At 49.4% G+C, this 26884-nt stretch overlaps 2 protein-coding genes and 1 long non-coding RNA gene across 4 annotated transcripts in view; 1 reads left to right on the top strand and 2 right to left on the bottom strand.

Annotated features, from left to right (window-relative positions):
- The window catches only part of JPH3 (junctophilin 3), a 50094-nt gene extending 47392 nt beyond the window's left edge, over window positions 1–2702 (top strand). The window contains exon 5 of the mRNA XM_085071395.1: window positions 1737–2702. Coding sequence (XP_084927521.1) covers window positions 1737–1817 — 81 coding nt within the window. The 3' untranslated portion in view covers window positions 1818–2702. The remainder of the gene's footprint in view (window positions 1–1736) is intronic.
- LOC146432036 (uncharacterized) lies at window positions 2624–4925 on the bottom strand. The gene is made up of 2 exons (XR_014854464.1): window positions 3860–4925; window positions 2624–3098 (listed from the first exon to the last, which is right to left on the bottom strand). It is a non-coding gene; the product is annotated as an uncharacterized LOC146432036 (long non-coding RNA).
- A 1980-nt stretch (window positions 4926–6905) lies between these two features.
- Window positions 6906–26884, bottom strand: KLHDC4 (kelch domain containing 4). 2 transcript variants are annotated; one of them, XM_085071392.1, is made up of 13 exons: window positions 26826–26884; window positions 26675–26782; window positions 25630–25721; window positions 24741–24819; window positions 23805–23903; window positions 21536–21672; window positions 16669–16761; window positions 16127–16286; window positions 12206–12287; window positions 10809–11017; window positions 9331–9748; window positions 8721–8843; window positions 6906–7464 (listed from the first exon to the last, which is right to left on the bottom strand). In XM_085071392.1, the coding sequence occupies exons 2-13, from the start codon at window positions 26771–26773 to the stop codon at window positions 7280–7282; spliced, it is 1776 nt and encodes a 591-aa protein (XP_084927518.1). In that variant the 5' UTR covers window positions 26774–26782; window positions 26826–26884; the 3' UTR covers window positions 6906–7279. The 2 variants fall into 2 exon arrangements, with proteins under 2 accessions (XP_084927518.1, XP_084927520.1); XM_085071394.1 differs by lacking the exons at window positions 26675–26782; window positions 26826–26884 and adding an exon at window positions 23152–23237 and having other exon boundaries at window positions 24764–24819; window positions 25630–25715.

Here is a 26884-nt window from a genome sequence, read left to right as displayed (position 1 = left end):
ACCTCCCCTGGTACAACTCGAGGCTGATTCCTCTCATCCTGTTCCTTTTTTTTTTTTTGGGAAAACCACCCGATGAAGGCTGTGCTCCCTCCCTGCACACATCCCACCCAGGGCTGGACCTCAGCTGCATCCCAAAGCAGGAACTGGGAAAGGAGCAGGGAATGGGAGGGATGGGCAGAGCAGGGGCAGCTCAGGCTGGGCTGCTTTGGCAGGGAATTCATGCATGGAGCAGCCCAGGGCCGCTGGAATTGCTGCTCAGCCAGGGCAGGAGGGCGTTTGTGCCTCGGCAGGGCAGTGCCAAGGCAAACAATGCCACTGATAATCGCCTGCAATCTGTTATTATATTCCCAGCAGCTCCAAAACCCTAAACCCAATAATCTTCTGAAATGCAGCTAATCCCTCCCAGCGCCGGCAAGGCCAGGCTTGGCACGGCCGGGCTGGGGGAAGGCAAGGAGCTCGAGGAGGAGGTGATCCAGCCTCGGGAAGGAGGTTTTTTGGGATCAGCCAGCCGTGGATACCTGGCTGCCGGGAGCGGCTCCGCAATCCCTGCCTCTGACCCTGTTGCTAAGCTACCAGCGTGCCTTTCCAGCAGGCTCCAGCATCCTCCCGAGCTGCCACCCACTCCCGAGCGCCGCCTGAATCAGGCTGCTCGGAAAAGAAACCATTCCCGGCCAGCCAGGAGATGCTTATTCCCGTTTTTAGTCCAGCAGCTCCGCGGAGCAGCCCAGGGAAAACTCCCAAGGGGTGTCCAGCTCTGTCCCCATCCATCCCAGCCGCGTGGGGAGCGTCAGGAGGGGGACAGGGACAGGGACAGGCGTTGGGACCGTTCCAGGGCTGGAGGCTGGCACAGGAATCCTCGGGAATGGTCCTCAGGAAGAGCTGAGGATCCCAGCCATCCCAAGGAATAGCTACCACCCTCAGCCCGTGGCACTGGGAATGAGGGGCCAGGGGGAGGTTTGCCTGACCAGTGCTCCTCAGAAGGATGAGCTGGAGGCTTGGCTGCAGCTCCACAGAATTCCTGGGATGCTGCTGGAGGGATGGAAGCACTCCTGGGATGCTCAGATACAGGGGAGCTGCTCTGAGTGCTCCTGAAATGTTTTCCAGGTGGAATTTTGGAATGGTTGGGGTGGGAAGGGAATTTAAAATTCGCTGTCCCATGGGCAGGGACACTTTCCACTGTCCCAGGTTGCTCCAAGCCCTGTCCAGCCTGGCCTTGGACACTGCCAGGGAGTTCCCAGGAGGTTCATTTGATCCATATAAACTCAGGATTAGGTTTTTAGAGCATTCCCAAAAGGTTGCCTGAACACTGAACCTCGTGTGCTGGTCTGATATCTGGGACACCTGGAAAACAACTGTATTTATTGGGAAATTTCCTGTTGGGACATTTTTTAGGGGGCAATGACACTCTCCAAACCATCCCCAAACCACTCTACAATCCAATATCATCTGGGTTTTTGTGTTTTTCTTCCTGTTCAATGAGCACCTGGTAAACAAGAGATACTAGTTATGCTTTTAAGGTCAGAATTCCTATGGGATTGACATGGGATGATCCATCTTAGGGGGTGCAGCTAAATGTTTGCTTGGCAGCTTAAAAAAAAAAATCCTCCAAGGGTTCCTGGGCACTTTGGGAGGTGTAAATTGGGATTTGCTCATCCCCAGAGCTGCCTGGACTCCCCAGAATTCCCTGCAGGATTCCAAATATCCATCTAACTCCTGTCTTTCTCTTTCTCTTGCAGGGTTCAGCTCCCATCCTGGTAGTCATGGTGATCTTACTAAATATTGGAGTCGCCATTTTGTTTATTAACTTTTTCATCTAATTCAAGACTGTCTTGTTTGCAAAAATAACAGTTACATGTATGAATGGGGGGAAAAAAAACACCACAAAAAAAAAAAACAAAACAAAAAAAACCAACAAACAAACCAGAACCAAACAACAACAAAAAAAAAAACAAAGGAAAAAAAATCATAACTCGAACTGTCCTCTGACAATTTCCAAGTCTTTTCACAGAAGAACAACAAACGATCGAGTCTCACTCACAGTTTGCCTTTTTTCCTGGGTAATGTTTTTTGGATTTTAGCCAAAATTCTTTGCTTGTATAACACTATGCTGTGTGGCATGGCAAAATGCTATCAACACTCTGCCCCCCCAACACTGGGAAGGATGAGAAGGAATCCCAACAAAAGAAAAAAAAAACCTCGTTTCCCTTCCCCTCACCCCCCCCCAAAAAAAAAATAATAATTGTAACAACAGCAATGAACCCCAAAATGGAGATGAGACTGTGGGGAGAGTTTGGGTGGAGTTTGGATGGGCTCTGGGATGCTCCAGGCTGAGTTTCCTGGGGAAATCCACAACAGCTTTCATGAGAAATGGGGGAGGAAAGCGAACTTTTCTCCCTTTGGGAATGGAGGAATGCTGCTGGAAGAAGGAGGAGAGAAGGAGCACGGGGAAGGAATGAACCCTGGCTGGGTGGGGAAGATGGGAGAACAAACCCCATTTTGTTGTCGAAACCCAACTTGGCTTTTTGCAGAATTCCCCGGGGCAGGGGGGGAATGGGGAGCACGAGGTGTGAGCAGCAACCCCAAAACCCTCCTGCCTTCACTCCTCCTCCCCAGGCTGCTCCTCACCCCTGGCAAGGCTGCAAAACCACCTGGAATTCACAGCCCATTTCTCCTGGGTAAAAAAAAAAAAGGTAAAAATGGTAAAAATGGTAAAAATGGTAAAAGTGCATACTTGGATTCCCTAAAAAAATCAAACTAAACCTCGGAGGCACCTCCAGCAGCACGGATGGAGTGGCTGTGCTGGTGAGGAGCATCCCAAACGTGGGTGGGGAGGGCCAGGGGGCACAGAGGGCTCAATTCCAACCCACTCCAGACGACAATAAAACCAAAACCAAGCGCAAAAATCCCAACTGTTTCTCAAAAGGCACCTGGGGAGGAGCAGCTGGAGCATGTCCCGGAGAGGAGAGGAGGGAGAGGGTGGTGGGTTTGTCTTCTTACATCTTGCTGTGGACTGTTTCAGACATCATGCTTGGGCTCTGAGCATGTCGTATTTTTGCACTTTGTAATGCGGGATGTATATTCCAGCTTCCAACATGTCCCTGTATACAAAAAAAAAAAAAAAAAAAAAGGAAAAAAAAGGAAGAAAAGGAAAAAAAAAGGGAAAAAAAAGGAAAAAAAGAAAAGAAAAAAAAAAAAACGAAAATCAAACCAAACATCATTGGCAATGGCAGCCTCTAAGGATGTATTTTCTTTCTTTTTTTTGGTTTTTTTTTTTTCTATGTCACTTACTTTGTTCGTTTCTACCATCTTTGTACTCTGCCTGCCTTGATTTCTGTCCCCTCCCCGTCCCCAGGGGTAACCTGCACACTCATTAAAGATGCCGAGCTCTCCTGTCCCGATCACACTTTGCTCTCAGCTCCATCCCTCGCCAGTGGCTTCCCCAAAAAAAAGCCCAAATTCCCACCCCACGGTGCTCCACCACCACCACCACCACCGATCTCCTTTGGGATTTGGGATTATTTGGGATTTGGGAGTTCATCCCAGCCTCAATCCCCATCCTGCAGCTGCAGGCAGCAGGAGGAGGGTGCAGGAGGGTGAAAACTCACCCAGGTGAGACCCTCGAGGAGGTTTTTGGGGGTGGGGAAGGAGGGGAAAAAAACCCTCCTGGACATTGACATCCAGAGTTGTTGGAATCCAGCCCGGACTCGTGGACTCAGCTTTGCTTTGCTTCTGTTTTAGCTGTTTCTCTGCTACCTTTTCAGCAGATTTCTTATTACACTGCACTGGATTGCTATATTTTTAACCAGAAATAAACTAAGGATTAGAGCATGTGCCAGTTAAATTCAGTTCTTTTCCTTACATGGTCTGATTCCCTCCTGTCGCAGTTTTGCTTCCTCTTCTCTTTCCTTTCCCTTCTCCAGGCACAGGGCTATGGGTGGACAGGGGAAAAGGATAATTTTGAAATTCCATTTTCCACAGGAACTGTCCATCATCTTCCCACCTCTTCCTTTTTTTTTTTTTTTTTTTGTGTTGTTTTGGATTTTCCTTTTAGGTCCTTAGTCATCTTTTTTTTTTTTTTTTAATCTCCCCTCTTCAACGGTTGCTGCACACTTGAAATGAACCAAAAAAATGACATTTTGGGATCACAGCCCTGGGAATTCACCCCTGGGGTTTGGAATTCTGCTTTTTTTCTTTGGAAAACCTCTCGAGGACTATTTTTTTTTTTTTGGTGCATTCAAGTGCATGACACCCAGGTCCTGTCAGGAGCAGGTTAACCAGAGCCCTGCAGACACAGATATTCAGATATCTGTAAAACAGCACCGAAATGCCTCCTGTAATCCATCCAATAAAAGCACTGGTGGTTTCCTGACTGGATTGTTCCCACTGGTGACTGACTAGTTATTCCTGCTCTTGCCCTTGGAGCAGCAGAAATCCAGCTTGGATTTTCCATCTCGCAGTTCCACTCAGTCAAGCTGAGGTTTGCTCAGTAGGAAAGACAGCCACAGATTAATATTAATTGGCTCCCAACCCACGTGGTCCAAAATAATTATTCCTTTCTTAATCCCGGGGAGTTGAGTGATTTGTCTGAGTTCTGGGGTTTTCCCATTTGCCCAGGGCCAGGAATATTCCTGAGAAGTAGCCCAGAGAGAGAGGTAATTCAGTGTATTTCCATCTTCCCAGCCTGGCTCCTGCAGATCTACCTAAATCCCAGTAAAATGCCCATCCAGGTGGGTCAGAAATCCATGGAAATCATCCAACCTGCTGCTTTAGGCCCAGCCTGGCAGAGGCACTCAGGCAGGTGAAGGTTTGGATCATTTTTGAGGCTGCACTGGGATTTTTATGTTCTTACAGCAGAACAGGCAGCACTTTGAGGGGTTGGAGAGCTGTGGGGAAGGGGGATTTGGGAAGGGGAATTTGGTAAAGGGGAATTTGGGAATGGAGTTTTGGATCCCCAGGCAGAGCCCACCTGTGTGAGAGGGGGAAGGAAAGGAAAGGAAAGGAAAGGAAAGGGAAGGGAAGGGAAGGGAAGGGAAGGGAAGGGAAGGGAAGGGAAGGGAAGGGAAGGGAAGGGAAGGGAAGGGAAGGGAAGGGAAGGGAAGGAAAGGAAAGGAAAGGAAAGGAAAGGAAAGGAAAGGAAAGGAAAGGAAAGGAAAGGAAAGGAAAGGAAAGGAAAGGAAAGGAAAGGAAAGGAAAGGAAAGGGAAAAGGAAAAAAAGGAAAAGGAAAAGGAAAAGGAAAAGGAAAAGGAAAAGGAAAAGGAAAAGGAAAAAAGAAAGGAAACAAACCCCTCATGCCATGTCAGCTTCTCCCCAGCCCATCTGGGCTCTGGTTTGCTGTACTCAAGACCCAAATTCCAGCACTCTCCAGGGCCTGGAGAGCCCAAAATCCCTTCCCTTCCCAAAACCCTCCCGAGCTGTGGCAGCATCCCTGCACCTCGTGTGCTGCCGGGAAACCACAGCCAGACTGCAACAGAAGGGGAGGAGCGAGAGGAGAAACAGGGTGGGAGCGACGCGAAGGGCTTAATTGAGACCTGAGGGCTAATTAGACATCCTGGCAGCTCTGGCAAGGTAAGGGAGGATGGGAAGCAGGGATTTTGGAAGCTGCCACACTCGGGGGGTGGATCCAGAGGGTTGTGCTGAGGCAGGGCAGAGCAGGGATGGGGTGGGATGGGATGGGATCTGCTGAGCTGGGCCTGTGGGGTTTGCAGGAACAGAATCTTGACATGGGGCAGCTTGTCCTGGTTTAGGACAGCTAAACATAGGGGAACAGCTCAGCTCCTTGCACAGCTCCTGAATGACTGCAGGAGCTGTAGGGTCACTGAATTCCAGGATGGTTGGCTTGGAAAGGACCTTAAAGCTCATCCCATCCCTCCCCTGCCATGGCAGGGACACCTTCCACTATCCCAGGTTGCTCCAAGCCCTGTCCAACCTGGCCTTGGACACTTCCAGGGATCCAGGGACATCCACAGCTTCTCTGGCACCCTGTGCCATAGCCTCAGCATCCTCACAGGGAGTGGCAAATTCCCCAAAACTTTGCACAGAAAGATGTGGACTCCCCCAGGTGAGAGAACAGGGTGAGTGGCCAAGCAAGCACAAGGGATTCCTTTCTGGATTATCAGTAAATGCTTTGTTTCCATCTCTCCCAGACCATCAATAAATGCTGTTTCCTCCTTTCCCAGACCATCAATAAATGCAGTTTTCTCCTTCCCCAGGCCATCAACAAATGGTTTGTTTTAACCTCTCACCTGTTATTTTATGGGGAAGCTCCCTCCCTATCAGACACATTTTTATCCCAACAATTACAGCTCCCTGTCAGCTCTAGTTCATCTTTGTTCCTTCCTAACAAACCCGGCAGATCCCAGAGCTGCATCCCTGGGGAAGGCCCTGCCTCCCAGAGCAACCCCCAGGGCACCTGGAATTCCCTGCGCAAGGCCAGCCAGTCCTGGTGGCACCTCAAGGCGTCACTTGGTGGCTGCAGCACACCCTTGGATGCCATCTGCTGTCCCCAAGGACACAGCACTGCTCTGCTGGGAAGGAAGTGATGCCTTGAGGGGCTGAAATGGGGGGAAAACTAATCTTTGGATCAGCCCAGTCCTTCCTGGGCTCAGCAAGGGCTCCAGGTAAGACATTTCACTGCTTGTAAAGAATTTACTCACAGGACAGCTGGGGAATAACTTTCTCAATAAGGGGAAAAACTGAACTGGGAGATTCCACAGAGGGAAAACAACAGTGAACACGAGAAAGGAAGAGGTTGCTGTGATGTGCATCTCACAGGTAAGGTAGGAAAGGATTCCCAGGGTTTTCCAGGCATCTCAGAGCTGCTGGTGCACCTCACAACCTGCATCTCTCACACAGGAACTGCAATCCCTCAGGAAAGCCAGGATGGGATTTAGTGAGCAAAACAAGCTGATGTAACCAAGTCAGTTTATTGTAGGAACCCTTGGAGACACATCCTGGCCCCAGTCAGCAATTTGGGACCAGAGAACCATTGTCATGTGCACAGCTTGTCCAGACAGACCCCATACCACTCTGGAGCACAACAGCCAGTGTTGTACAGCTAAGGAGTTTATACACCTCAGCAGAACAAGTGCTTGGACAGCAATCCTGCTCCTCAGGCCCTCCCACAGCATTCCCAGGAGTGACAGCAGATCCACACCATCCACCCAGCCTGGAGAACCTCAGAGAACCTGGAGAGCAGGCTGGACATCAGGCTGGACATCAGGCTGAGCTCAGCAGGGCTGATTGCTGCTCCCAACACGTTCCTTCCCTGCTGGAGCAGCCTCAGGACGTCTGGATGGCATCTTCATAGAAAGTCTTGGCCATGGCATGAGCCACCTTGAGCACCTTCTTGTCCTTGGCCTCGGGGCCCATGTGGCTGCGGGCCACCCTGAGCCAGTACTGCTCTGTCCTGGTGACATAGTGGGGCTGCTGCTCCCCGGGCTGCACAGCTGGGTGCTGCTGCTCTCCTGCACAGGGACATGCATGTCACACACAGGTCACACACAGGTCACACACAGGGACACACAGGTCACACACATGTCACACACAGGGACACACACAGGGACACACAGGTCACACACAGGACACACACAGGTCACACACAGGTCACACACAGGGACACACACATGTCACACACAGATCACACACAGGTCACACACAGGTCACACACAGGGACACACACATGTCACACACAGATCACACACAGGGACACACACAGGTCACACACAGGTCACACACAGGTCACACACATGTCACACACAGGTCACACACAGGGACACACACAGGTCACACACAGGTCACACACAGGTCACACACAGGTCACACACAGGGACACACACATGTCACACACAGATCACACACAGGTCACACACAGGTCACACACAGGGACACACACATGTCACACACAGATCACACACAGGGACACACACAGGTCACACACAGGTCACACACAGGTCACACACATGTCACACACAGGTCACACACAGGGACACACACAGGTCACACACAGGTCACACACAGGTCACACACAGGTCACACACAGGGACACACACATGTCACACACAGATCACACACAGGTCACACACAGGTCACACACATGTCACACACAGATCACACACAGGTCACACACAGGTCACACACAGGTCACACACAGGGACACACACAGGTCACACACAGGTCACACACAGGGACACACACAGGTCACACACAGGGACACACACAGGGACACACACAGGTCACACACAGGTCACACACATGTCACACACAGGGACACACACAGGTCACACACAGGGACACACACAGGTCACACACAGGTCACACACAGGGACACACACAGGTCACACACAGGGACACACACAGGTCACACACAGGTCACACACAGGGACACACACATGTCACACACAGGAACACACACATGTCACACACAGATCACACACATGTCACACACATGTCACACACAGGTCACACACAGGTCACACACAGGGACACACACAGGTCACACACATGTCACACACAGGTCACACACAGGTCACACACAGCTCAGCAATGAACAGCCTGAAAATCCACCAGCAACCTGGCAAATTCCTCTTTTAGCCCCAATGTACTGGGAAAGCTCTGCTTTTGCTGGAAAACTCACCTGGGTGGCAGGGAGGCCTTGCAGGCTGGCAGTGCACTAAACCCCCTTTAGATTCGTATGGAGATAGTATTAATTAATAATAATTACCTTCCTCATCTTCACTCTCCTCTTCAGAGCTCTCCTCTTCCTCCTCCCCTCCCTCTGCACCTTCCACATCATCATCATCCTCCTCTTCATCTGACTCTGACTCCTCCAGCCATTCCTGGGTTTCTTGGATGAGAAAGGGAAGAGAAGAGAGGCACAAAGAGATAATTAAAGCACAAATATATAACCCTGAAGGTAATCAAGGTACAAAGAGATAAACCCAGGGCTCTGCAGGACCCAAAGCCTTCACTGCCCTGAGCCAGTGGGGACACCAAAGAGCATCCCTGTGGGTGGAGGGGACAAGGGTGGCCCAGCAGGATTGCTAGGATGGAGGATGCCACCCCTGCTCTGTTTACAGCTCCTGGTGTCCCAGCAACAGGGCAGAGCTCACCCTACAGTGACCCCAAAGCTCTGGGCCACACAGCTCTCTGGCAAGATATTGCATTATCACACACTTTCCCATCCATGGAAAACCTCCACTCAAAGGCTCACCAGCACCCCCTGAGGAATATTTTTAGCTAGTTTTTTAGCTAGTTTTTTAGCTGTTTTTCAGCTGTTTTTCCCCAGTGTTGCTGCCCTGAAGGCAATGGCAGATGCCAGCAGCAGAGCTTACTTGGATCCATCTCCAGCAACACCTTCCACTCGTCCATCCTGTGCAGGTCGATGCTGTGCAGGTCACTGAGGGTCACCTGGCGGTCACCCACCTCAAACATGCCCCCATAGACGTAGAGGATGCCATGTTTCACTGCCACCATGGCATTGGAGCGTGGGCACGGCTCCACAGGCTGGCCCAGGGCTCCACCTTCCTCCTCCTCCTCCTCCTCCTCCTCCTCTGAGCCAGACCTGGCCTTGTCTTCTGCAGCTGCAGGGATGAGCTGCTTGATGGTCATGACGGTGCCATCCTCTGCCAGCAGCTCCTTGATGACCTCCAGGGGACCCTGGGGAGGTGGCTGCTGCTGCTCCTCCTCTCCAGCAGCCTCTGCCTCAGCCTGCCTGCCGCGCCTGCGCTTCCTCCTCTCGCATTTTGGGCCCTAAAAATGGCAACAACAGGGGGTTTTGTGGGAATTGGGTGCACCTAACAGCAGTTCATACAAACAGCACACAAGCTGCCAGGAGGAGTATCCATATTTTTCCAATTTCTGCTTTTCATCAGGGTTTAAAGTCTCAAGTGATCAGTGCAATTCCCCCCAGAGAATGAGCTTCTCCCAGCCTAACACAAGGAGCAGCAGAGATCCTGGAGAATCCACGGTGTGGAATTGCTTCCTCTGTTTAGAGAGGGACAGCTCTCCTGCTCCCAGGTGCCACAGACACACAGAGAGGCCAAGGGAAAGTAACCCACCATTTCCTGAAATCACAACAATTGCTGGGTGCTGAATTACAGCCCATTACCAGGCAGCACTCCAGGTCTTGGAAGCACTGCATGAAAGGGCTGGGAAACAATCAGTTTGGGAAGGCAGGAGGAACCATCTGAGTGGATGTGTGCCTGTTATTATGGGATTGACTTCTCCATGTGGAGAACAAAGGCAGGAAGGGGCAGGGAGAAGGAGAAGTTCAAGCAGGTTTGCTGCTCCCTTGCCCTGTGAGAGTGGCTCAAACACAATCAAAGGGCTGAGCTGAGCTCTGAAGCTCTTGGAGCCAAGGTTAGTATTTCACCTCTTCTGGGAGCTCATCAACACTGGGAAGAAGAGGGAGGGGTTTGATCCCAAAATCTTCCCAGCAGCTTTTACTGAGAGGCCATCTGACCTGCAGATAGCCTCAAAAAACACCACAAACATGTTTTGGAGCTGTTCTGCTTCATTTTGCATTCCACAATGATGGAACAGCCTGATTCCTGGAGGAGAGGGATTGCCCAGGTGCACCCTGAGCTACCAGAAATACAGGCTTCCTCCAAAGAGAGAAAATTCCTTGCTGCAGCCCTGGAAGTGTCCAAGAACCAGCTGGAGCAAGCTGGGCTCGTGGAAGAGGTGGAATAAAATGGATTTAGGGTTCCTTCCCTCCCAAACAAAACTGTGACACTCTAGGAAAGCTCCAAGAGACCAAACCAGGCCTAGAGGATGTGTCAGCTATGAATTACTGTATTCAAAGGCAGACCTTGAGCTGTGCAGGGAACCAGCGGTTCTTCCCCAGGTCGTAAAAATAAATGTCATTGAAGAAATCTCCCTCGATGCTCTCCTCCTCCTCCTCATCATGCACTCCCCCAAAGAGGAGGCAGCGGTTGTTGGGAGCTGCAGCCACAGAAAAACCAGACCTGGCAGTGGGTTTGACTCCAGAGGGGCTGAGGCGACTCCAGCTCCACCTGTCTGGGAGGGAGAGAACACATGGGAGCATCAGCAGAGGGGAACCCTGATTGCTTTGTGGGTTCCAAGGCTTTTGGGATTCCAGCAAGGAATTCCATGATCCATTCTGGACATTCTCATGGCATCTTCTGGGTGTTTTTAGAGCTTTCTGGGGCAAAGAACCTTTTAAAAGGTGTTTAGTCCTTTACAGGAGGGTGGAGTTCAGACAAGGCCTGGGCAGATCCAGCCTTCAAACCCCAAAAAACTTCCCTCAGTTATCCCATGGAGCTCTCCCACCTTCCAGCAGTTCTTTCCACCTTCTCTGCCAACCTGCAGTGCTGCCTTACCCCCAAAAATAAACACAGCTCAGCCCAAGGAGCCCCAACCATGCTCTAAAAAAGGACTCAGCAGCAGGACAAGACTCGTCCTCTATCCCTCCTGCTTTTCTCCAACCCCTTCTGCTCTGACTTCAGAGCAAATCCCTAAAATGCAGGCTGGGAGAAGCACTGAGCTTCCAAAGGAACTGCAATTCCAACAGGATAAAACTATAAATAGGAATAATGCAAACAGGGCCTGGAGAATCCAGACAGTGCTGGTGACCAACCCTCCTCCCCAAATCCCATTCCAGCCAGGCAGGTTTGGAGAAATCAATCACAGTTTTAACAGTTTAGAAATTCAGCTCCAAGGAAATTGTCCTGTTGCCTGAGTCAAGGACAAAATACTCTCTCTCCTAAGGAAAAGGATGGAATTCCTATTCCAATCAAAGATAACCAACAACCCACAATGGATCAGCCAGGGAGAGGTAAAGAGCTGAGTGATCTCTCCCTGTCCTTATCTCAATCCGTGAGTTTCCCATTGGATTTTCTCTCCTTTCTCCAGTTAAGGAGCTTTGGCATCAACCCAGGAATACCCCACCAGAAGAGAATTCTGCAATCCCAAAGATTTTCTGTTGTGGAACAGGCAAGTGCTGATCAAAATGTCCCAGAAACAGGAATTTGGAAATGTTGTTTTAATTCCCTCCCACATACAAACTGAAAAAAACCCCACTAAAATCTGTTTTCCTGGATTTTTTTCCTGAGCCAACACCAGGGCACAGAGGTTACCACTGAGAGGGGAATTTGTTTCCAGGTTTGGGGTTTTTTGGTGTGTTATTCCAAGCTAGGGGGAGGATTTGCCTTCCCAGTGCTGCAGCATCTCTCCTGCAGTGCTCACCTTCCTCCTTGCCTGTCCCTTCAGCCTTCAGCAGGAACATATCCGTGTGCAGGGTGCCTTTGTCCACATCCTTCTTGATCCTCTGCAGGGAAGGGAAACACAGGGATGCTCAGGGAAACAGTTTCAGTGGCTCAGATCACAGAGGAGATCCAGCTGAAAATGCAAACACTGTGACTGGGCAGGGAGAGCCACAGAGAGAGCTCTGGAGCACCAGGCAGCTCCAAACCATGGGATTCAAACCAGGGATACTCCCTGTGGTGAGCCACAAGTCCTGCCTGTGGCAGCAGGAAGGACTCTCCAGGCTGCAGCAGGTTTGGGGGGATTTGTGGCTCTATGGAGACTGCAGCATGCAGGGATTTTGGCACCCAGGAAAGAGAAATCAATTGGCACAGGGGGTTAAAACCAGCTGGTTTGCAAACAAAGGAAGGATGAGCAGCACTGAAGGAACAGGAAACCCAAGGTCCTGCCTTTCACTCTGCCTCAGACAGGACCAGAGTAACTTCTGCTTAATTCCTTAAAAGGCAGCACATTCTCACTCCCCAAAGTGGGACATGAGCTGCAGGGTGCACCTGAGATGTGGCACACCTGAGATGTGGCACACCTGACAGGTTCTGCTGTTGCTGGGCTGTTGCTGCAGGCTTGGTATCCAATTCCTGGGAATGCTGTTCAGTTCTTAGGGAGAGCAGAGGGAAATGTGCTCCAGGAGCTCCACAACTCCACACAGCAAGATGGACACTGCAGGAAAGGCAGGGCAGCAAACCCAGAGAGCAGCTGGCTTCAGCACCATCCAAGCTGTGTGGAATTGCTGCGTCCCTTTCCTCCTGAAAAGCTCCCTGGAGCAAACATGCTGCATGTGCAACCTGACAGAACTCCCTGGGCTCAGCAAACCCCGGTGAGGTGCAGTGACTGTCAGTTCCTGTTGTCACAGCCAGGCCTGTCTCTCCCAGCTCACAGTGGCTCCAAGCAGACACTTCCAGCTGCTGGAGAGATCCATCCCCTCCCAGCCTGGACAGCTCCTGCCCTGAACAAATCACTCATCACTCACAAGAGGTTCCTGTTCCCTCACTGCCCTTCCTGCCTTCAAGTTCCAGTTTTCCAGCACAAAATTGGTTTGGAATCCACTCTGCACAGCCTGTAGTTTGCACATGCAGAGACAGTGGGGAGTTACAGGAGCTTTAGAGGTTTTAGCTGGAAATTCTAACTCTGCTCACAGACAGCAAAGAAACTGAGGCAGGGAGAGCTTGAGAAGTGCAATCAGGATTCTCCACGTGCTAAAAATGTCTGAGATGAGATCAAAAAAACACCCAAATAGCAAAAATATTCAGAGGGAACCAGTCCCACCAGACCTTACAATTCAGGCACTTCAGCCCTTCCACGTCTCCCAGCAGAATCCACTTCAGCTTGGCAATGACTGCCACTAAAAAAAAAAAAAACCCAAAACAACACCAAAATCCCCATCTCTGGCATCCCAAAGCCCTGCCCACGTGTAACTCCAGCCCTCCCCTGGCTTGTAGGCTGCACCTGCAAGGTGGAGCAGCAGCAGCTCCAGCCCCTCTGTTGCCTAGCAATGGAGAGGCCTCGGTGCCTCACAGAGCCCAAACTGCAGCTCGCTGCAGCAAGCCCCATCCCCAGCCTGGGAAAGGGCTGAGCACATCTTCAGCACCAGCAGGACAGCAAGGCTGAGCTCCTCTGGGGTTCCTGAGGTCTGTTCTAGGCTGAGCTGGCAGCACCCACGACATCCCCTTCTGCAGGAGATCACAGAAATTCTCTTTATCGTCTCCAGGCTGCTGATCAAACAGGAGCACAGAGACACCATTGTGCTGAGAATCCTGCTTTTTCAAGTATCACACACCAGTCACACTCAGGGCTGGAAAGCTCCTTTTTCACCATTTGCATCCTGGTTTTGGTCAGCAAAATCCAGTGGCTGGCACAGCCAAGGTGTGTGGCGACCAAGGAGCTGCTGCTGGCTCTGCATGGAAGTCCTGAGTGCCTCAGACAAATCCCTTCATCTTTTCTGCCTCTGCTTCCCCAGCCATGAAGGAGACTTTCTTATCCAGGTCCCCTGAAGGGAATTCAGCCCTAGACTGACAGGTATTACTGGGAACACACTCTACACCTCACTTCTGCAAGGACCAAAGCTGTTTCTGCCTCCCCAGCTCCCTGTCTGCCACAGGACAGCAGCCCTGCCATGTCACCACCCTCCTCCAGCAATGTGACAGCCAAATTATCTCCCTATTCAAAAAGAAGAGCTATTATGATTTTCCCCCCTCTTCCCTCCAAAATTCCCCATCACACGTGTGACTTAGTCCTGCCTCCTCTCAGAATATTTCACATGACTTAGAAAACAATGCTCTGCTTGGATATCTGCCTGGTTTCACGTGGAAAAAAATGTCTTCATGTGCCCCAAAATGTCTTCACAGCCCCCCTGAATGGAGTATCTGCCTCTGGAACTGGAGACAAGGAATAGGTCCTCTCCTGTAGCTGCCCAACTCTAATTAAGTATTGTTTTCTTCATGTCTACCTTTTCTCAAGGGTATCCCAGGCAAACACATTTTCTTCACTTCAAAGCAAACCCAGACACTCAGCTCCACAATCAGCTCCAAGTGAAGACACAGTGAGAATTAAATAGCCACACATTTACAGAACTGGGTCTCTCCTAGAGGGGCCATATCCTGCTGAATTTAATTTTCAGGAGCAGGCTGAAGGTCTGATGTTCCAAAAGGCTGCAGAGAAAATGCTGTCCAGTGCTTTGGTCAGTTTGTGCTGCTAAAGCAGAGCCTGTCAGGAATGGCCCAGCAGAGAGAAGCACACAGAGCTCGATGTGACAAAGGCAGGACATTTTGAGCAGAAATGTCTTTTTTAATGGAAAAGCTGTTCTTCTCCAGGCTGCAGAGAACTACCCCCAGCTCTCATCCTTGCCCAGTGCCCTGCAAAAGGCTGAGGGCAGCTTTGCATTCCCCCCATCCCTTCTTCATTTTCAGCAGCCCACACCAACCCAGAGCAGAAATGGAACAGAACCAACTGCAAAAATATGTGACTTTTACATTTCCACGGGGCATTTGGAGCCCAGCTGCCTCCAGCAGAGCTCCACACCTAGCAGAGCACGCAGGCTCTGCTTCCTTCCCACCCTCAGCAGTGAGCATACAGGGCAGAGAGGGGAAGAGGACAAAGCCCTTTCAGCCCTTTCTGTGGTGTTAGTGCTGTTTAATCCAACTCACATCTGGTGAGGCAGCCCAGGCCCTGAGGAGGCACAAATGCTTCTAAATATACAGACACTGACTCCCTTCTCTCCCCTCTCCCTGCTCCCCTGTTTTGTTCATTTATCCCCCAGAAGAACAAGGAGTCCTCCTCTCCTCCCCCAGCTGGAATTGGTGCCTTTCCAGGGGAGCAGCAGATCTGGAGCCTCTGCCTGCATTCCCAACATGAAAAGCTTTTGCAGGAGCCTTCTGCTCAATGAAACACTTCCTTCCTCCTGCCCAGGGATACCTGCTCGGTGAGGAATGTGCTCCAAAGGGCTCTCTGGTATAAATTCCCAGGATTTACAGAGCAAGGAGTGGAGCTGGGGGAGCCTGGTGCTTATCAAAAGCCTTTTTTGGCTTATTCAGTTTGCTCCCTCACCTCTGGCACTGATGGCACAAAATAAAAGTCTCCTGGCAACTGCTGCTTTTACTCTGAAAGTGCTGAGACACGAAGGAATACCTGAGAATGCTTTAAGTTGCCAAAAAAATGTCATTTCTCCCAGTTGCTTATTCCTCCCTCGGTGATATCAATTCCTTGTATCGGATTAGAACAGCAGGGAAAATACAGAATTCATCTGAACCCAGATTAGCAAAACTGCATAAAAAAAGGCATCATGAGAAGATGCCAGTTTTGGCTCCCAGCCTGTGGCCAACACCTGACTGACCACAGAGTGTCCCCTACCTGTTTGGAGTAGCCTCCATAGATGATGATGTTGCCCTCGGGAGTGGGAGTCATTTGGCAGCCAGACCTTGGGGAAGGCCCAATCCCTGCTGGAGCCAGCCTGCTCCAGGTGAAGGAGTCCAGGTTGAAGGTGTACACATCGTTGTAGTAGATGTAATCCCTGGGGAGAGCACGTGGGCAGAGTGTTTTGTGATGGGCAGGATAAAACAGCACCTCAGAGCTCTGCTCACAGCCCCCAGGGCAGCACAGCTTGTCAGAGCCCACTGGAGAAGCTGTTTCTTTATTTAATGTTTATCTTATGACAAGGATCTGACAAGATCCAGAGGTCAAAAATGCTGAACTGGAGCTTTGGCTACTTAGCTTCTTCAGTGATTTCTGCAACACTTGAAGACTTTAAATCAAGATCTGTCGTCTTTCTAATGTGAAAGTCTAGTTCAGTACCAGCCCTGCTGAGGATAATCCTCCCATGGACACCCAGATTTCTGTTACTGGTGAAATTCTGTTCCTTTTTTTAAGGAGGATTCAATCCCCCAGCAACCCACCTGGCACTCTCATGGAAACCTCCAAAGATGATCAGCTGCCTTTTGCACGCAACCATTCGATGGCCACTTCGTCCAGAGGGACCTCCGGGTGCCCTGAAACACACAGAAATTCTATTTATCAGCAAAATCCCCTTTCCTGGGAGTAAATCAGTCCCTTTTTATTGAAGCCACTGGCACCTGAGCTCAGCTTCTCCTGGAAATGTGAACCATGGGTTCCTCAATCCATGTCTGCTTTTCCCCAAAACAGGATGTGTGCTCTCCCTGGAACTCTTGGGATTGCAGCACAGGCAATTTTACTCCTAGAGACAAACCACCCTAACAGCACCCAAAGTCTTGAAATCTTTTCAGTGATGACTCAGGAGCTAATTTTTCAGGAGAGTTTAATGAACAGCACTTAACTTGCACAATTGCAAGGGAATACATTCCAAACGTTGATGTTTTCTCCAAGCACCAAGAGACAAAGAGTGGCTCTGACATCTCCCCTCCTTCAGTGTCTCAGGAAATCACACAACACCTTCACTCAGCCCCCTGCAGTTTGGGTATGACACCAAAGCAGGGAAAACACTTTGTGAATTACTCAGATTTCCTCAAGAACAAAGGCATTGCAGCAAAACAAATCCTCGTTATCATCATTATCCTACTGAAGGAGGGCAGGGAGAGATGGGGTGTTGGGAAGGAATTCTTCCCTGGGAGGGTGGGGAGGGACTGGAAAAGAATTCCCAGAGAAGCTGTGCTGCCCCTGGATCCCTGGAAGTGTCCAAGGTCAGGCTGGACAGGGCTTGGAGCAGCCTGGGATAGTGGAAGGTGTCCCTGCCATGACAGGGGTGGAACTGGATGAGCTTTAAGGTCCTTCCAACCCAAACCATTCCATGATTCTGACTCACTCTCTGATCCTACACACCAAAAAGCAGCTGCACATCCCCGTTCTGCTCTTGCAAGCTTCCCTGACCTTTCAGTTAAATGTGCTGCTTCCATTTCCAGAAACAAGCAGCAAACCCCCATCTGTCACATCCCCAAGCTCAATGGAGCTGGACACACCATTCCAACATGGATTCACCTTCCTCCACCTTCACCCACAGCATCATTTGAGAGACAAACAACAAAAACCTCAAGAATTTGCAAACAGAGCCAACTTCAGGCCAAACAGGAGGGCAAGCAGGGTTTGCTGTGTGTGTTCTCTGCCCCCATGGATGGATCCATCCCATTTTCCTTCCCAAAGTGCCAAGCTGGCACCACTGAGCCCAGCAAGACTCCTCCAACAGGCAGCTTTAAGGTGTGGAAATGATTGCACCATCAGGGCCCAAATAAATCAGTTGAGAACAGCAGCAAAACCCAAACCCACAACTGCCCTGCCATGCTTGGAGCGGCAGCAGGGAGCTGGGAATGTGGCGATGGATTTCTGTGGAGAGAGAAGAGGAGGGTCCTTATTCACCCTGGAAAATGACAACCTCACCCCAGTGATAATGAGAAACTCCACCAGAACAGCAGCGTTTGGGGAAGACTGAATTAATATTGATTGCTTGGACTCTTTATTCTAAAAGAGACGAGGTTTTTCCAGGCATTTACTGGGTTTTTAAGTATCACCCTGCAGAACAGCACCTCTGGTATTAATTTCATCAAGACCTGGAATCATTATTTTCTCTGGCTGTAACGAAGCTCCTGTGTCATTATTCCAAAAGATGGCACTTTTTAAAATCATCTTTTTACTTTTTTAAGGAGAGAATGAATTCAAACCTAACATGAACACTAAAATCCTGTTCTCAGAGAGTATCTCACGCCTTATTTCTGAAACAGGTTTCCTCCACTACCAAATCCATTCTGAACAATAAAAAGTTTATTTAGTGATGTGTTTTAATAAAGTTCCCACAAATGCAGAATTAACTCCAAGGCACAAATGGGACAGCCAGGCAGGGCTGGCAGTGATGCAGAACCTCATTCCTCACTCCAGAAGGATCTTCCTGCAACTTGTTTTCCAAATGCAAACTCCTCCCTTTTACCTGTTTCACTGCTCCTGGTCCCAAAGAAACATTTTGGAAATGGTTCCCCAGACTTTATGATTAATGCTCTGTTTCCTGGGGTTGACACCAGAAAGCAGACATGTGGGAGGGAGCTGTAAATTCTCCAGACTTTTTTTAGAAATAGATTAAAAAGTCTGGCTAAGGACTGGCTCTACACATGTACAGAATGAGGCTGATCTGAGCTGCTCCACAAGGAATTTGCTTTTGCTTGTGGAGTTACTCTGGGACTTGTAGTAACAAACCAGACCTGAATTCAGCCCCCAGAATTATGAATTAATTGTCTCAGAGGCTGTAGGAGTTACCTCTTCATGCAGAGGATGCTCAGGTGAACCTTGGGAATGTTCAACAATAATAAAAATAACATAATAAAATGTTCACTAATAAGAAAAGTGGGGATGAAGAGAACATCCCATCAAAGGGGCACTTCAGGACAAAGCACTTGTATCCTTCAGAAGCTGAACTCAGGATTTGTGGTGTTTTACACCTCTCCCTGTGAATGTCCCTTTGTTGGGGTCAGTGGGACACACAGATCCTCTCCCCTCATGTTTGGACACACAGATAGGAAGGAAAAAAGGGAAAATGCAACTTGCACAAGGCACAAAATCCTCAATTCCAACCCCTTGCAAAGTCCATCAACAGCTGTACATTTGTTTCCTGATCCACCAAAGAACAAGCTCATTTCTGGGCTGACAATCCACTTGATTGACACACAAACACCCTTTTCTTCAAGCACTTTCTACCTGATGTGATAAATTCTACCTGATTTTTCTGGTGAGCAAGAAGCATCAATGAGACACCAACCAGTGCTGGGCCATCCTGCTCTGCAGGGACTGCTCCAGTTACCCAGTGCTCAACAGGCACTGGTGAAACTGGGATACTCACAGCACCACATCCCACCAAATCCTACAGGAATCACCACCAGCATTCCAGAATTTCAGTGAAGGGAGCTGCACTGGCCCAAAAAACAGCTCCAGAGGAGGGATGTGGCAATTCCCAAGCGGCAAGGATGCTCTGTCTGACCCTGAGGGAGTGCACTGGGCCACAGAGCTGAGTGGGAATGTTCTCTCTAGGAAGGAATGAGGCAATTAGGTTAAAATATTGCTGCTCCAAGGCAGGGTAACAAGCAGTTCATGGACTGAGGGAACCTCGTGCATCACACACAAGATAAGGTGGTTGCACTAAGTCAAAGTCAGCTGTTGGCACAGCTTCTAAGGGGCTGGGAATGGCTGTGTTTGGATCATCTTTGTGCATGCAAAATGCAAGGAAACACAGCGAAATCTTGCTAAATATAGTGACTTTTAACTCTGTCAGGCAGCCTGGCACCACTGTGCTCTGTGCTAGGAGGAAATAGAGCTCTGCTTCCCTAGTACAGGGAAGTTTGCAGAGTTACTGAAGGATTTTTCTTTCCAAGTGTGTCACAGTCAAGCCCCTCACAGCACCAGGAGGGTTTGTGGCAGGAACTGTAGGCCAGGAAGGACAACATCATTGTCTGGAATCTAAACTGTGGGGCTGGAATAACTAAATTTCCTAGAAATTCAAGTTTAGCTCACAGCAGGATTATCTTGGACAAAGCAACACATCAAACCCACCTGGAACGTGGTGATCCTTCCCATGGGAACAGAAATAGAAACTGTGCCTCTCTTGTCCAGACACTTCTTCATGAATAATTAATTCTGTTACTTTATTCTTTGCACTAAAATGATGTCTTCTAAACCCATGTTTAGTCTGTACCCCATGCCTGTCACCTGGCATTTATTCAGGTAACACTGGCACCACTCTGGACACATGGAATTATTGCCTGGCTTGTGTGAAAGCTCTTTGGACCAGGAATGGTTCTTCACCAAGATCCACAAATGGGAAATGCTGAAGGCAGTGAAATGCAGCAGGTGTCATGGCCAGAGTTTTAGAAAAAGCTGGAAAAAATCCCTTGGACAAGTCAACAATCATCTCTGCCCTTTGCTTTTCCCCTTTCCAAGCAGCCTCCTATCAAGATGCCACATGGAGAAGCAAAGAGGTAGCAGAATTTGGATTTTCCTGCTCAGCCAGGTCAGCATTAACACAAAGCCATTCCCTCCCAGGCTGCTGCTGCAGCTCCTCCTGAGTGCAACTCCTGGAGCTCAGACCAAAGCCAATCTCCTGCCTCTCAGCCCACTGGGTGTCACAGCACGACTCCTCTCATGCAAATATAAACTTGAGCAGCCAGAGGGAAAAGCCAAAGGTTAAGGAAACATCAACAGAGGACTCTGGGCCAGATCCACTGAAAATATTTACATCTTCATTCCTGTCACAAGCTAGCAGGGCTTTTGGCACCCGTTTACTTTGACAGGGCTGAATTACTGCCTTGTTTATCCCCAGGAATCTCAAGGCAGCAAATGCCAGGAGTGTGGATAGATACAAACTGGCTCTTCCAGTCAGGTTAAAACTGGGGAGATCCTCACACTGTCCCACTGGAGGAGCACAGGGAAACAGAGCAGCTGGTTTGAAGTTGGACATCTGGATCTGCCAGGGCTGGGAATAGAGAATTGTTCATGAATACTCTTCCCTTTGGTTAAACAACACCCAGGAACATCCATGCCCCAAAAATCACGTATTAAATAAACCAGTTTTGGCCTCAATTGACTTGGAATACATCTCTCATTCCAACTTCTCCCTTGGAGGATGGCAACCTCTGTACTCAAGGGAGAGCTGAGCTGGGAAATCACGGGAATCACCCTTGGATCACACTGGCACAGCCCCTCAGGAGGTGAGCACCAAAGAATCCCTGAGCAGCAGGGATCTCAGGGATCACCAGCCCACATTTCTGGGCAATTTCCTGTCTGGCCCTCCAGCCAAGAGGGCCCAGCACTTACTTGATCTGCTCCCAGGTCTTGGTGGCCAAATGCAGCACCCAGAGATCCTTGTAGTGGTAGAACTGCTCCCCGTTGGGAGAGGCAAACTCCCCCCCAAAGATCCAGAGCTGCCCCCCAGCCGTGGGCACCACAGCTGCCTGCAGGAGGAGGAAGAGCTGGATCAGAGCACAATTCCTAAACCAGGCACAGAACTTCAGCAGTTAAACACACAGCTCCAAATCCCAGGGAACACAACAGCTCTCTGGGGCTGAAGGAAGGAGAATTTGGAATAAAAGGTGCTCAGTGTTTAGCACACCTTCCCCAGAGCAAAGGAGAGCTGGCCAAGGAGCTGGGCTCTTCAGGAGCTGGGCTCTTCCCACCTCCTGGGGGAAGTTCAGTGTTTCCTAGGAAGCATCTTGGGATTAGTTTAACAAAAATCATTCAGCTCTCTCTGTTCAGAAACAAACAAATGAAAGAAAACCAAAAAAACCCCAAACACAGCAGGAAATGTGCAGCATTTGGACAAGAGGATAAACTGTTCCTGCTCTGATTGTGCCATAGCAGACAGGAGGTTCTTTATTTTTTTTTTTTTGCACAGAGAAGCACCAAACACCTTTAGGATGCAAGCTGATAGCTAAAAGCAGAGGAAAACAGGACTCCACTTCATTAAAATTATCTGAGTTAGGACTAAGGAAGAAGGAATGAATCCCAAAAAGGAAATGCTGTGACTGTGCAAATTTCAATTTGTGTTTTTTCCATCACACATCAACACTGGGATAATGATCTCTTTGCTCAGAAGGCCTTCATTCTCTGCCCACCTCTCCCAGAAAACAGCAGAGAAGGTTTTTAGCACCATGCCCTGCCATAAACCAGCCCAAACATGCAAGGATTCAATGAGAAAATCCAGGGTGTGCTTCCAGGCAGGATTTGTGGGAACATGAAGCTACCTGAACAAATGGACATGTGCCTGAATTCCATGGGCATCCAGTGCTTAAAAGCTGAAGGGGAAGGTTTATGCAACAGCCTGCTCATGCTTGTGGGTGACCTTTCCAAGAACTGGCTTGAGATTCAGGACAAAACCAACGTTTTTCCTTGAACAAGTGCCAACATCTGCCCATAGCTCCTCTCACCTCAACTCCAACAGTGGATGGTGTGTCAGAGACCAGAGGTGACAAATGAAAGTGAAAACATGCCCACAGACACTTGTGTTGAAGTCTGAGCCAATGCAGAATGTGCATTAAATACACAGCCACAAGGAAGACAATCCACTCAGCTCCTGAGGCTGAATTGTCCCCTGTGAAATCATAATTAATTCTCAGACAGAAAACACTGCTGGAGCAGGGCTCCTCAGTTTGTTGTTGTTGTCATCCAGCTGCAGCTCCTGAGCTGCTCCCTTTGCACTGAGCTGCTCGACAGCCACCTGCTGGCTACTGGCATGTGGCCTCAGAAATCAAGTTTTATTTTAAACAACACAAAGGAGCCCAACAATCCAGTCAGAACCTGGCAATTCCAGCATACACAGCTCGGAGCAAGACTGGCACTTGGTGACATAACAAAGGAATATGAACCTAATGGGGTGTTGGGTCTTACCAGGGAGCTCTGGAGAGCTTTGGGATGGGTAGGAAAAGGACACTCACATCCTTTATGGCAGCTTTTGGAAGGTACCAGTCACCCATTGGCTGCAGCAGGTAAGGAAATCTATCAGCTGGTGAGGGCCAAAGACCTGCAAAAAATACAAGTCTTTGGTCCAGTTTCTACTGTGCAGGGGTTCACATAGAGTAAACAAACCCAAATCCTTCCTCCTCACAAGCAGCCAGTGACCTGGATTTCCAGAGAGGTGCAGAAGAGCCCAAGTGCTCCCTGCTGGCAGCTGTGGCAGTGGCTGGGATGCTCAGGGATGTAGCTTTGTGGCCATGAAGGGAATCATGCACTTTGGGCAAATTCCATTTTGAAAATTCAGGGGCCCCTGGCATTGTGGATTTGAGCTGCTCCCTGTATAATGCAGCAAAGAGGATTCATTTCTAAAGAAGAATCTCCACCCTAGCTCTGCTTGAGTCCTGCCAAATGGACAGATACAGCCCTGAATCTTCATTCCACACTGAACATTTCCAGTGATCAGAGCACCTTGGACAAACCCCTCAGCAGAGGACATGAAGTGACACCACTGGCAGCATGACAAGGAGAAAAAAAGAGAGGCAAGAAACCCTCAGCAGGAGAAGAAATGTAAAAACCCTCCTCCCAGTCATCCTTAGAACAATTCCAGCTGCAGCTCTGGCAGCCAGAGCTTTACCTGGTGAGCACAACGCCTCGGGGGTGGGTTGGGGATCTCCAGTTTGGCCCAGCTGTTCTTCCTGATGTGGTAAATGTAGAGCTCATTGTACAGGTAGGTCTGTGAGACAGGGAGAGGAAACAGCACCTCAGCTCAGCTCTGCACGGGGGAATTTGGGGTGAAAAATTCCCCAAAAAACTGCAAAACACAACCTCCTCAGTGGGCAGGGAAGGACAGTGAGCTCCTGCACTGGACTGGAAGCCACCAAGTGTTTCAGTGACCCACTGGGCTGGAATGTTCTATCCCAAACCACTGGGGACACTTGGGAGAGGAGGACTTAAAAAGCTGGAGCTTAACACAGATGTTCAGGTTAAAGCTGCTCAACTCCTGAGCAAAGAACAGCTGCAGGTGGTAAAAAAAGCAGAATTAGTTCAGCACATCCCACTGGGTAACCCTGAGGTGGCCAAATATCATTGCCAGGAGTTTTCCAGTCCAGTTTGTCTCCAGGAGCACAATAACCACCTGCAACTTGCAGAAATTCAGGAACAAGAGTGCTCCTGAGTGCAACAATTTGCTTTCTGCACCTTTGCTTTGCTTTGCCAGCAGCAAAGGTGCAGAAATATCTTGTTTTGAGAAGTGGGAGAGATTCTTCACTAGTTATCCCAAACGAGGGGCAGCTGTGGCTACAATTAAGTCTGGAGAAATTATGAAGCCCTGAAATATTGATGCTGAGACAATTACTCTGCCTCCTTAATGGGTTCCAGAGTGTCTCCTTCCTGCCAACTGCTCAGCCATGAGATAGAGCCATGGCAGAATTAAAAGGCTATTTTGCTCTCATTCAGGGACAAATGCATATTTTATGACTCTGCCTTGAATTTCCCTTCAAATGAGACTCGTGCAGATTACAGGAAAAGGAGGGAGGGGGGAGATAAAGAAGAAAATGGAAGTATACATTACTTTTTGGCCATTGAAATATTCACCTCCAAAAAGGATCAGCTCGTCTCTCTCGGGGTGAGCAGAAAGGGAACAGTTCAGCCTGAAAGCAAAAATAAAAAAAAAAAAAAAGATGGAAAAAACATGTTAAAATCCTGTAAAACCCTGAACTCTGGAGCCTTTAATTCAGGCAGCAGCACCTCTGCCCTCCAGCCACAAAGGTCTCTCCATCATCTGCCAAATTACCCTGCTGTGATCTTCACCCCAGGGCTAAAAACTTCTCAGAAGAAATTAATTTCTTCCAAAACTTCCAGCACAAGATGAATTGGGCACTGTCTGAGAGCCTCTCCTATTTCAGGAGCACACGTTACTCTGTGATTGAACTCCCCCTTTGACGTGAGCTCCTGAATTTTAATGCTGGGGTGGCAGGAACAAAAGTGACTTTTATGAGGGCACAGAACTCTGGGCTGTCTCCTCTCCATTTATCTGTGTCATTATTCTGCACTTGCTGCTGGTCTCTGCTCTCCTGAATAGCCCAGGTATGTGAACCCCACTGAATAAAGTGGTTTTTACCTCATGATTTATTTTTTTTTTGCCTCTGAATTCCCTTCAGCCCTCTAGTCCAAATCCAGAACTTCCTCTTCACTTTTATTTCCCCTCAAAGTCTGTCATCTCACCCTGCTTCGCCTCTTTTGTGCTGATGGGATGGTTAAAAAGTGGATTTTGCTGCCCAAAAAAAAGGCTTTTGGTCCCTTTTTTAACCAGGAATTCAGTATTCCAAGGGTTTTGTAAATCCAGATATCAGATATCGGTAATTTCCACTCTTGGGAAATAACTTTACGTAAATAAATGCCATTAAAAGCATCCCCAGCTGCTCCACAAGTGGCAGCCAAAGGCTCACACAAGCTCTTACCTGGGGGAGGGGGGTGGGCAGGATGATTCAATTACTTGGGTCTTTTTTGCATCCAGACTCTGGAATTCTGCTATCAGGGCTTCAAGATCCTCCTGGAAATAAAAACCCAGATATGAGCTGCTTGACCTGCTCAGATGCACACTTGAAACCAGCACTCACTCTCACAATTTCCCTTAAAAAAATCCAAACCAAACCAAAACAACTACCCAAATACAACTGGAAACTCTTTTCCATCCAGAGAAACCTCGTGTATCTTTATTCCCTTTCAACTTCACTGAATTAAAACCACAATCTGCCTCCCAAAGCTGCTGACAGACCAAGGGCAGAAGCAGGATTGCAGCAATGAGGAGGTTCTGAGCCAAGGGTCTGTCCTACAACCTCCCTGCTCATCTCCTCCCTCCAGGTCACCTTTCTGAACGTGAGATTTCCAAAGTCTGGGAATTTTGCAGCATGGAATCAGTTCTCCCTGCAGCCAGGGCACATCTACAGTGGCACGTGTCTTTGGCTTTGAATCAGGCCTTTTAAAGCACATTTTGACCAAGGAGAAGTCACTGTTTGGAGGCTTAAATACAAGCATTCCCTCTAGGATTGAGAGAAATTAACACTTTCGTTTGCTTTTAAGCCCAGAAGAAAAGCATGAAGGGGATGGAAAGCAAGAAGAACCCTCAAACTGTGTTTTCCTGTCCTTCTTTTACACCTGCTGTCACACACAACGGATCCCGGGGGATTTAACCAAGCTACTCATTCTGCTTAGAATCAGAAAATCAGGGACTGTCACAGGCAGGGACAGCTTCCTCTACCCAGGTTGCTCCAAGCCCTGCCCAACCCGGCCTGGAACACTCCCTGGAAATCCAGGTTCGGTGAGGTTTGCCCGACGCTCTCAGGCACACGGTGGGATTGCCGGATGGTCCATGTGGCTCCATTCCATCCATTCTCTGACCCACGCTTTCCCCGCACAGCCCAGCTTCGGTCAGGATTCGCTGCTGTGCTCCCAGCCCTCTCCCCGGCCTGCCTCCCCCGTCCCCCCTGGCCCCGCAGCCGTCACCTCCTCCTTCCTGGCCCGCCGCGACACCTTCTTCTCCAGCTTCGCCATCGTCTTCTCGGCGCCTTTGCCCTTCTTGTCGCGCTTCCCCTTCTTCCCCATGGCTGGGGCTGGGAGAGCCCGCGATCGGAGCGGGATTGCAGCGGGATGGGGCCGGGATAGCCCGGGATCGGAGCGGGATTTCAGAGGGATCGGACCGGGATAGCCCGGGAT

The sequence above is a fragment of the Lichenostomus cassidix genome, chromosome 11 (genome assembly GCF_008360975.1).
Source record: "Lichenostomus cassidix isolate B80296 chromosome 11, HeHo_3.0, whole genome shotgun sequence".
Classification (NCBI taxonomy): Eukaryota; Metazoa; Chordata; class Aves; order Passeriformes; family Meliphagidae; genus Lichenostomus; species Lichenostomus cassidix.
The sequence above is the reverse complement of the archived record's forward strand: the minus strand, read 5'-3'. Positions and strand labels throughout refer to the sequence as shown.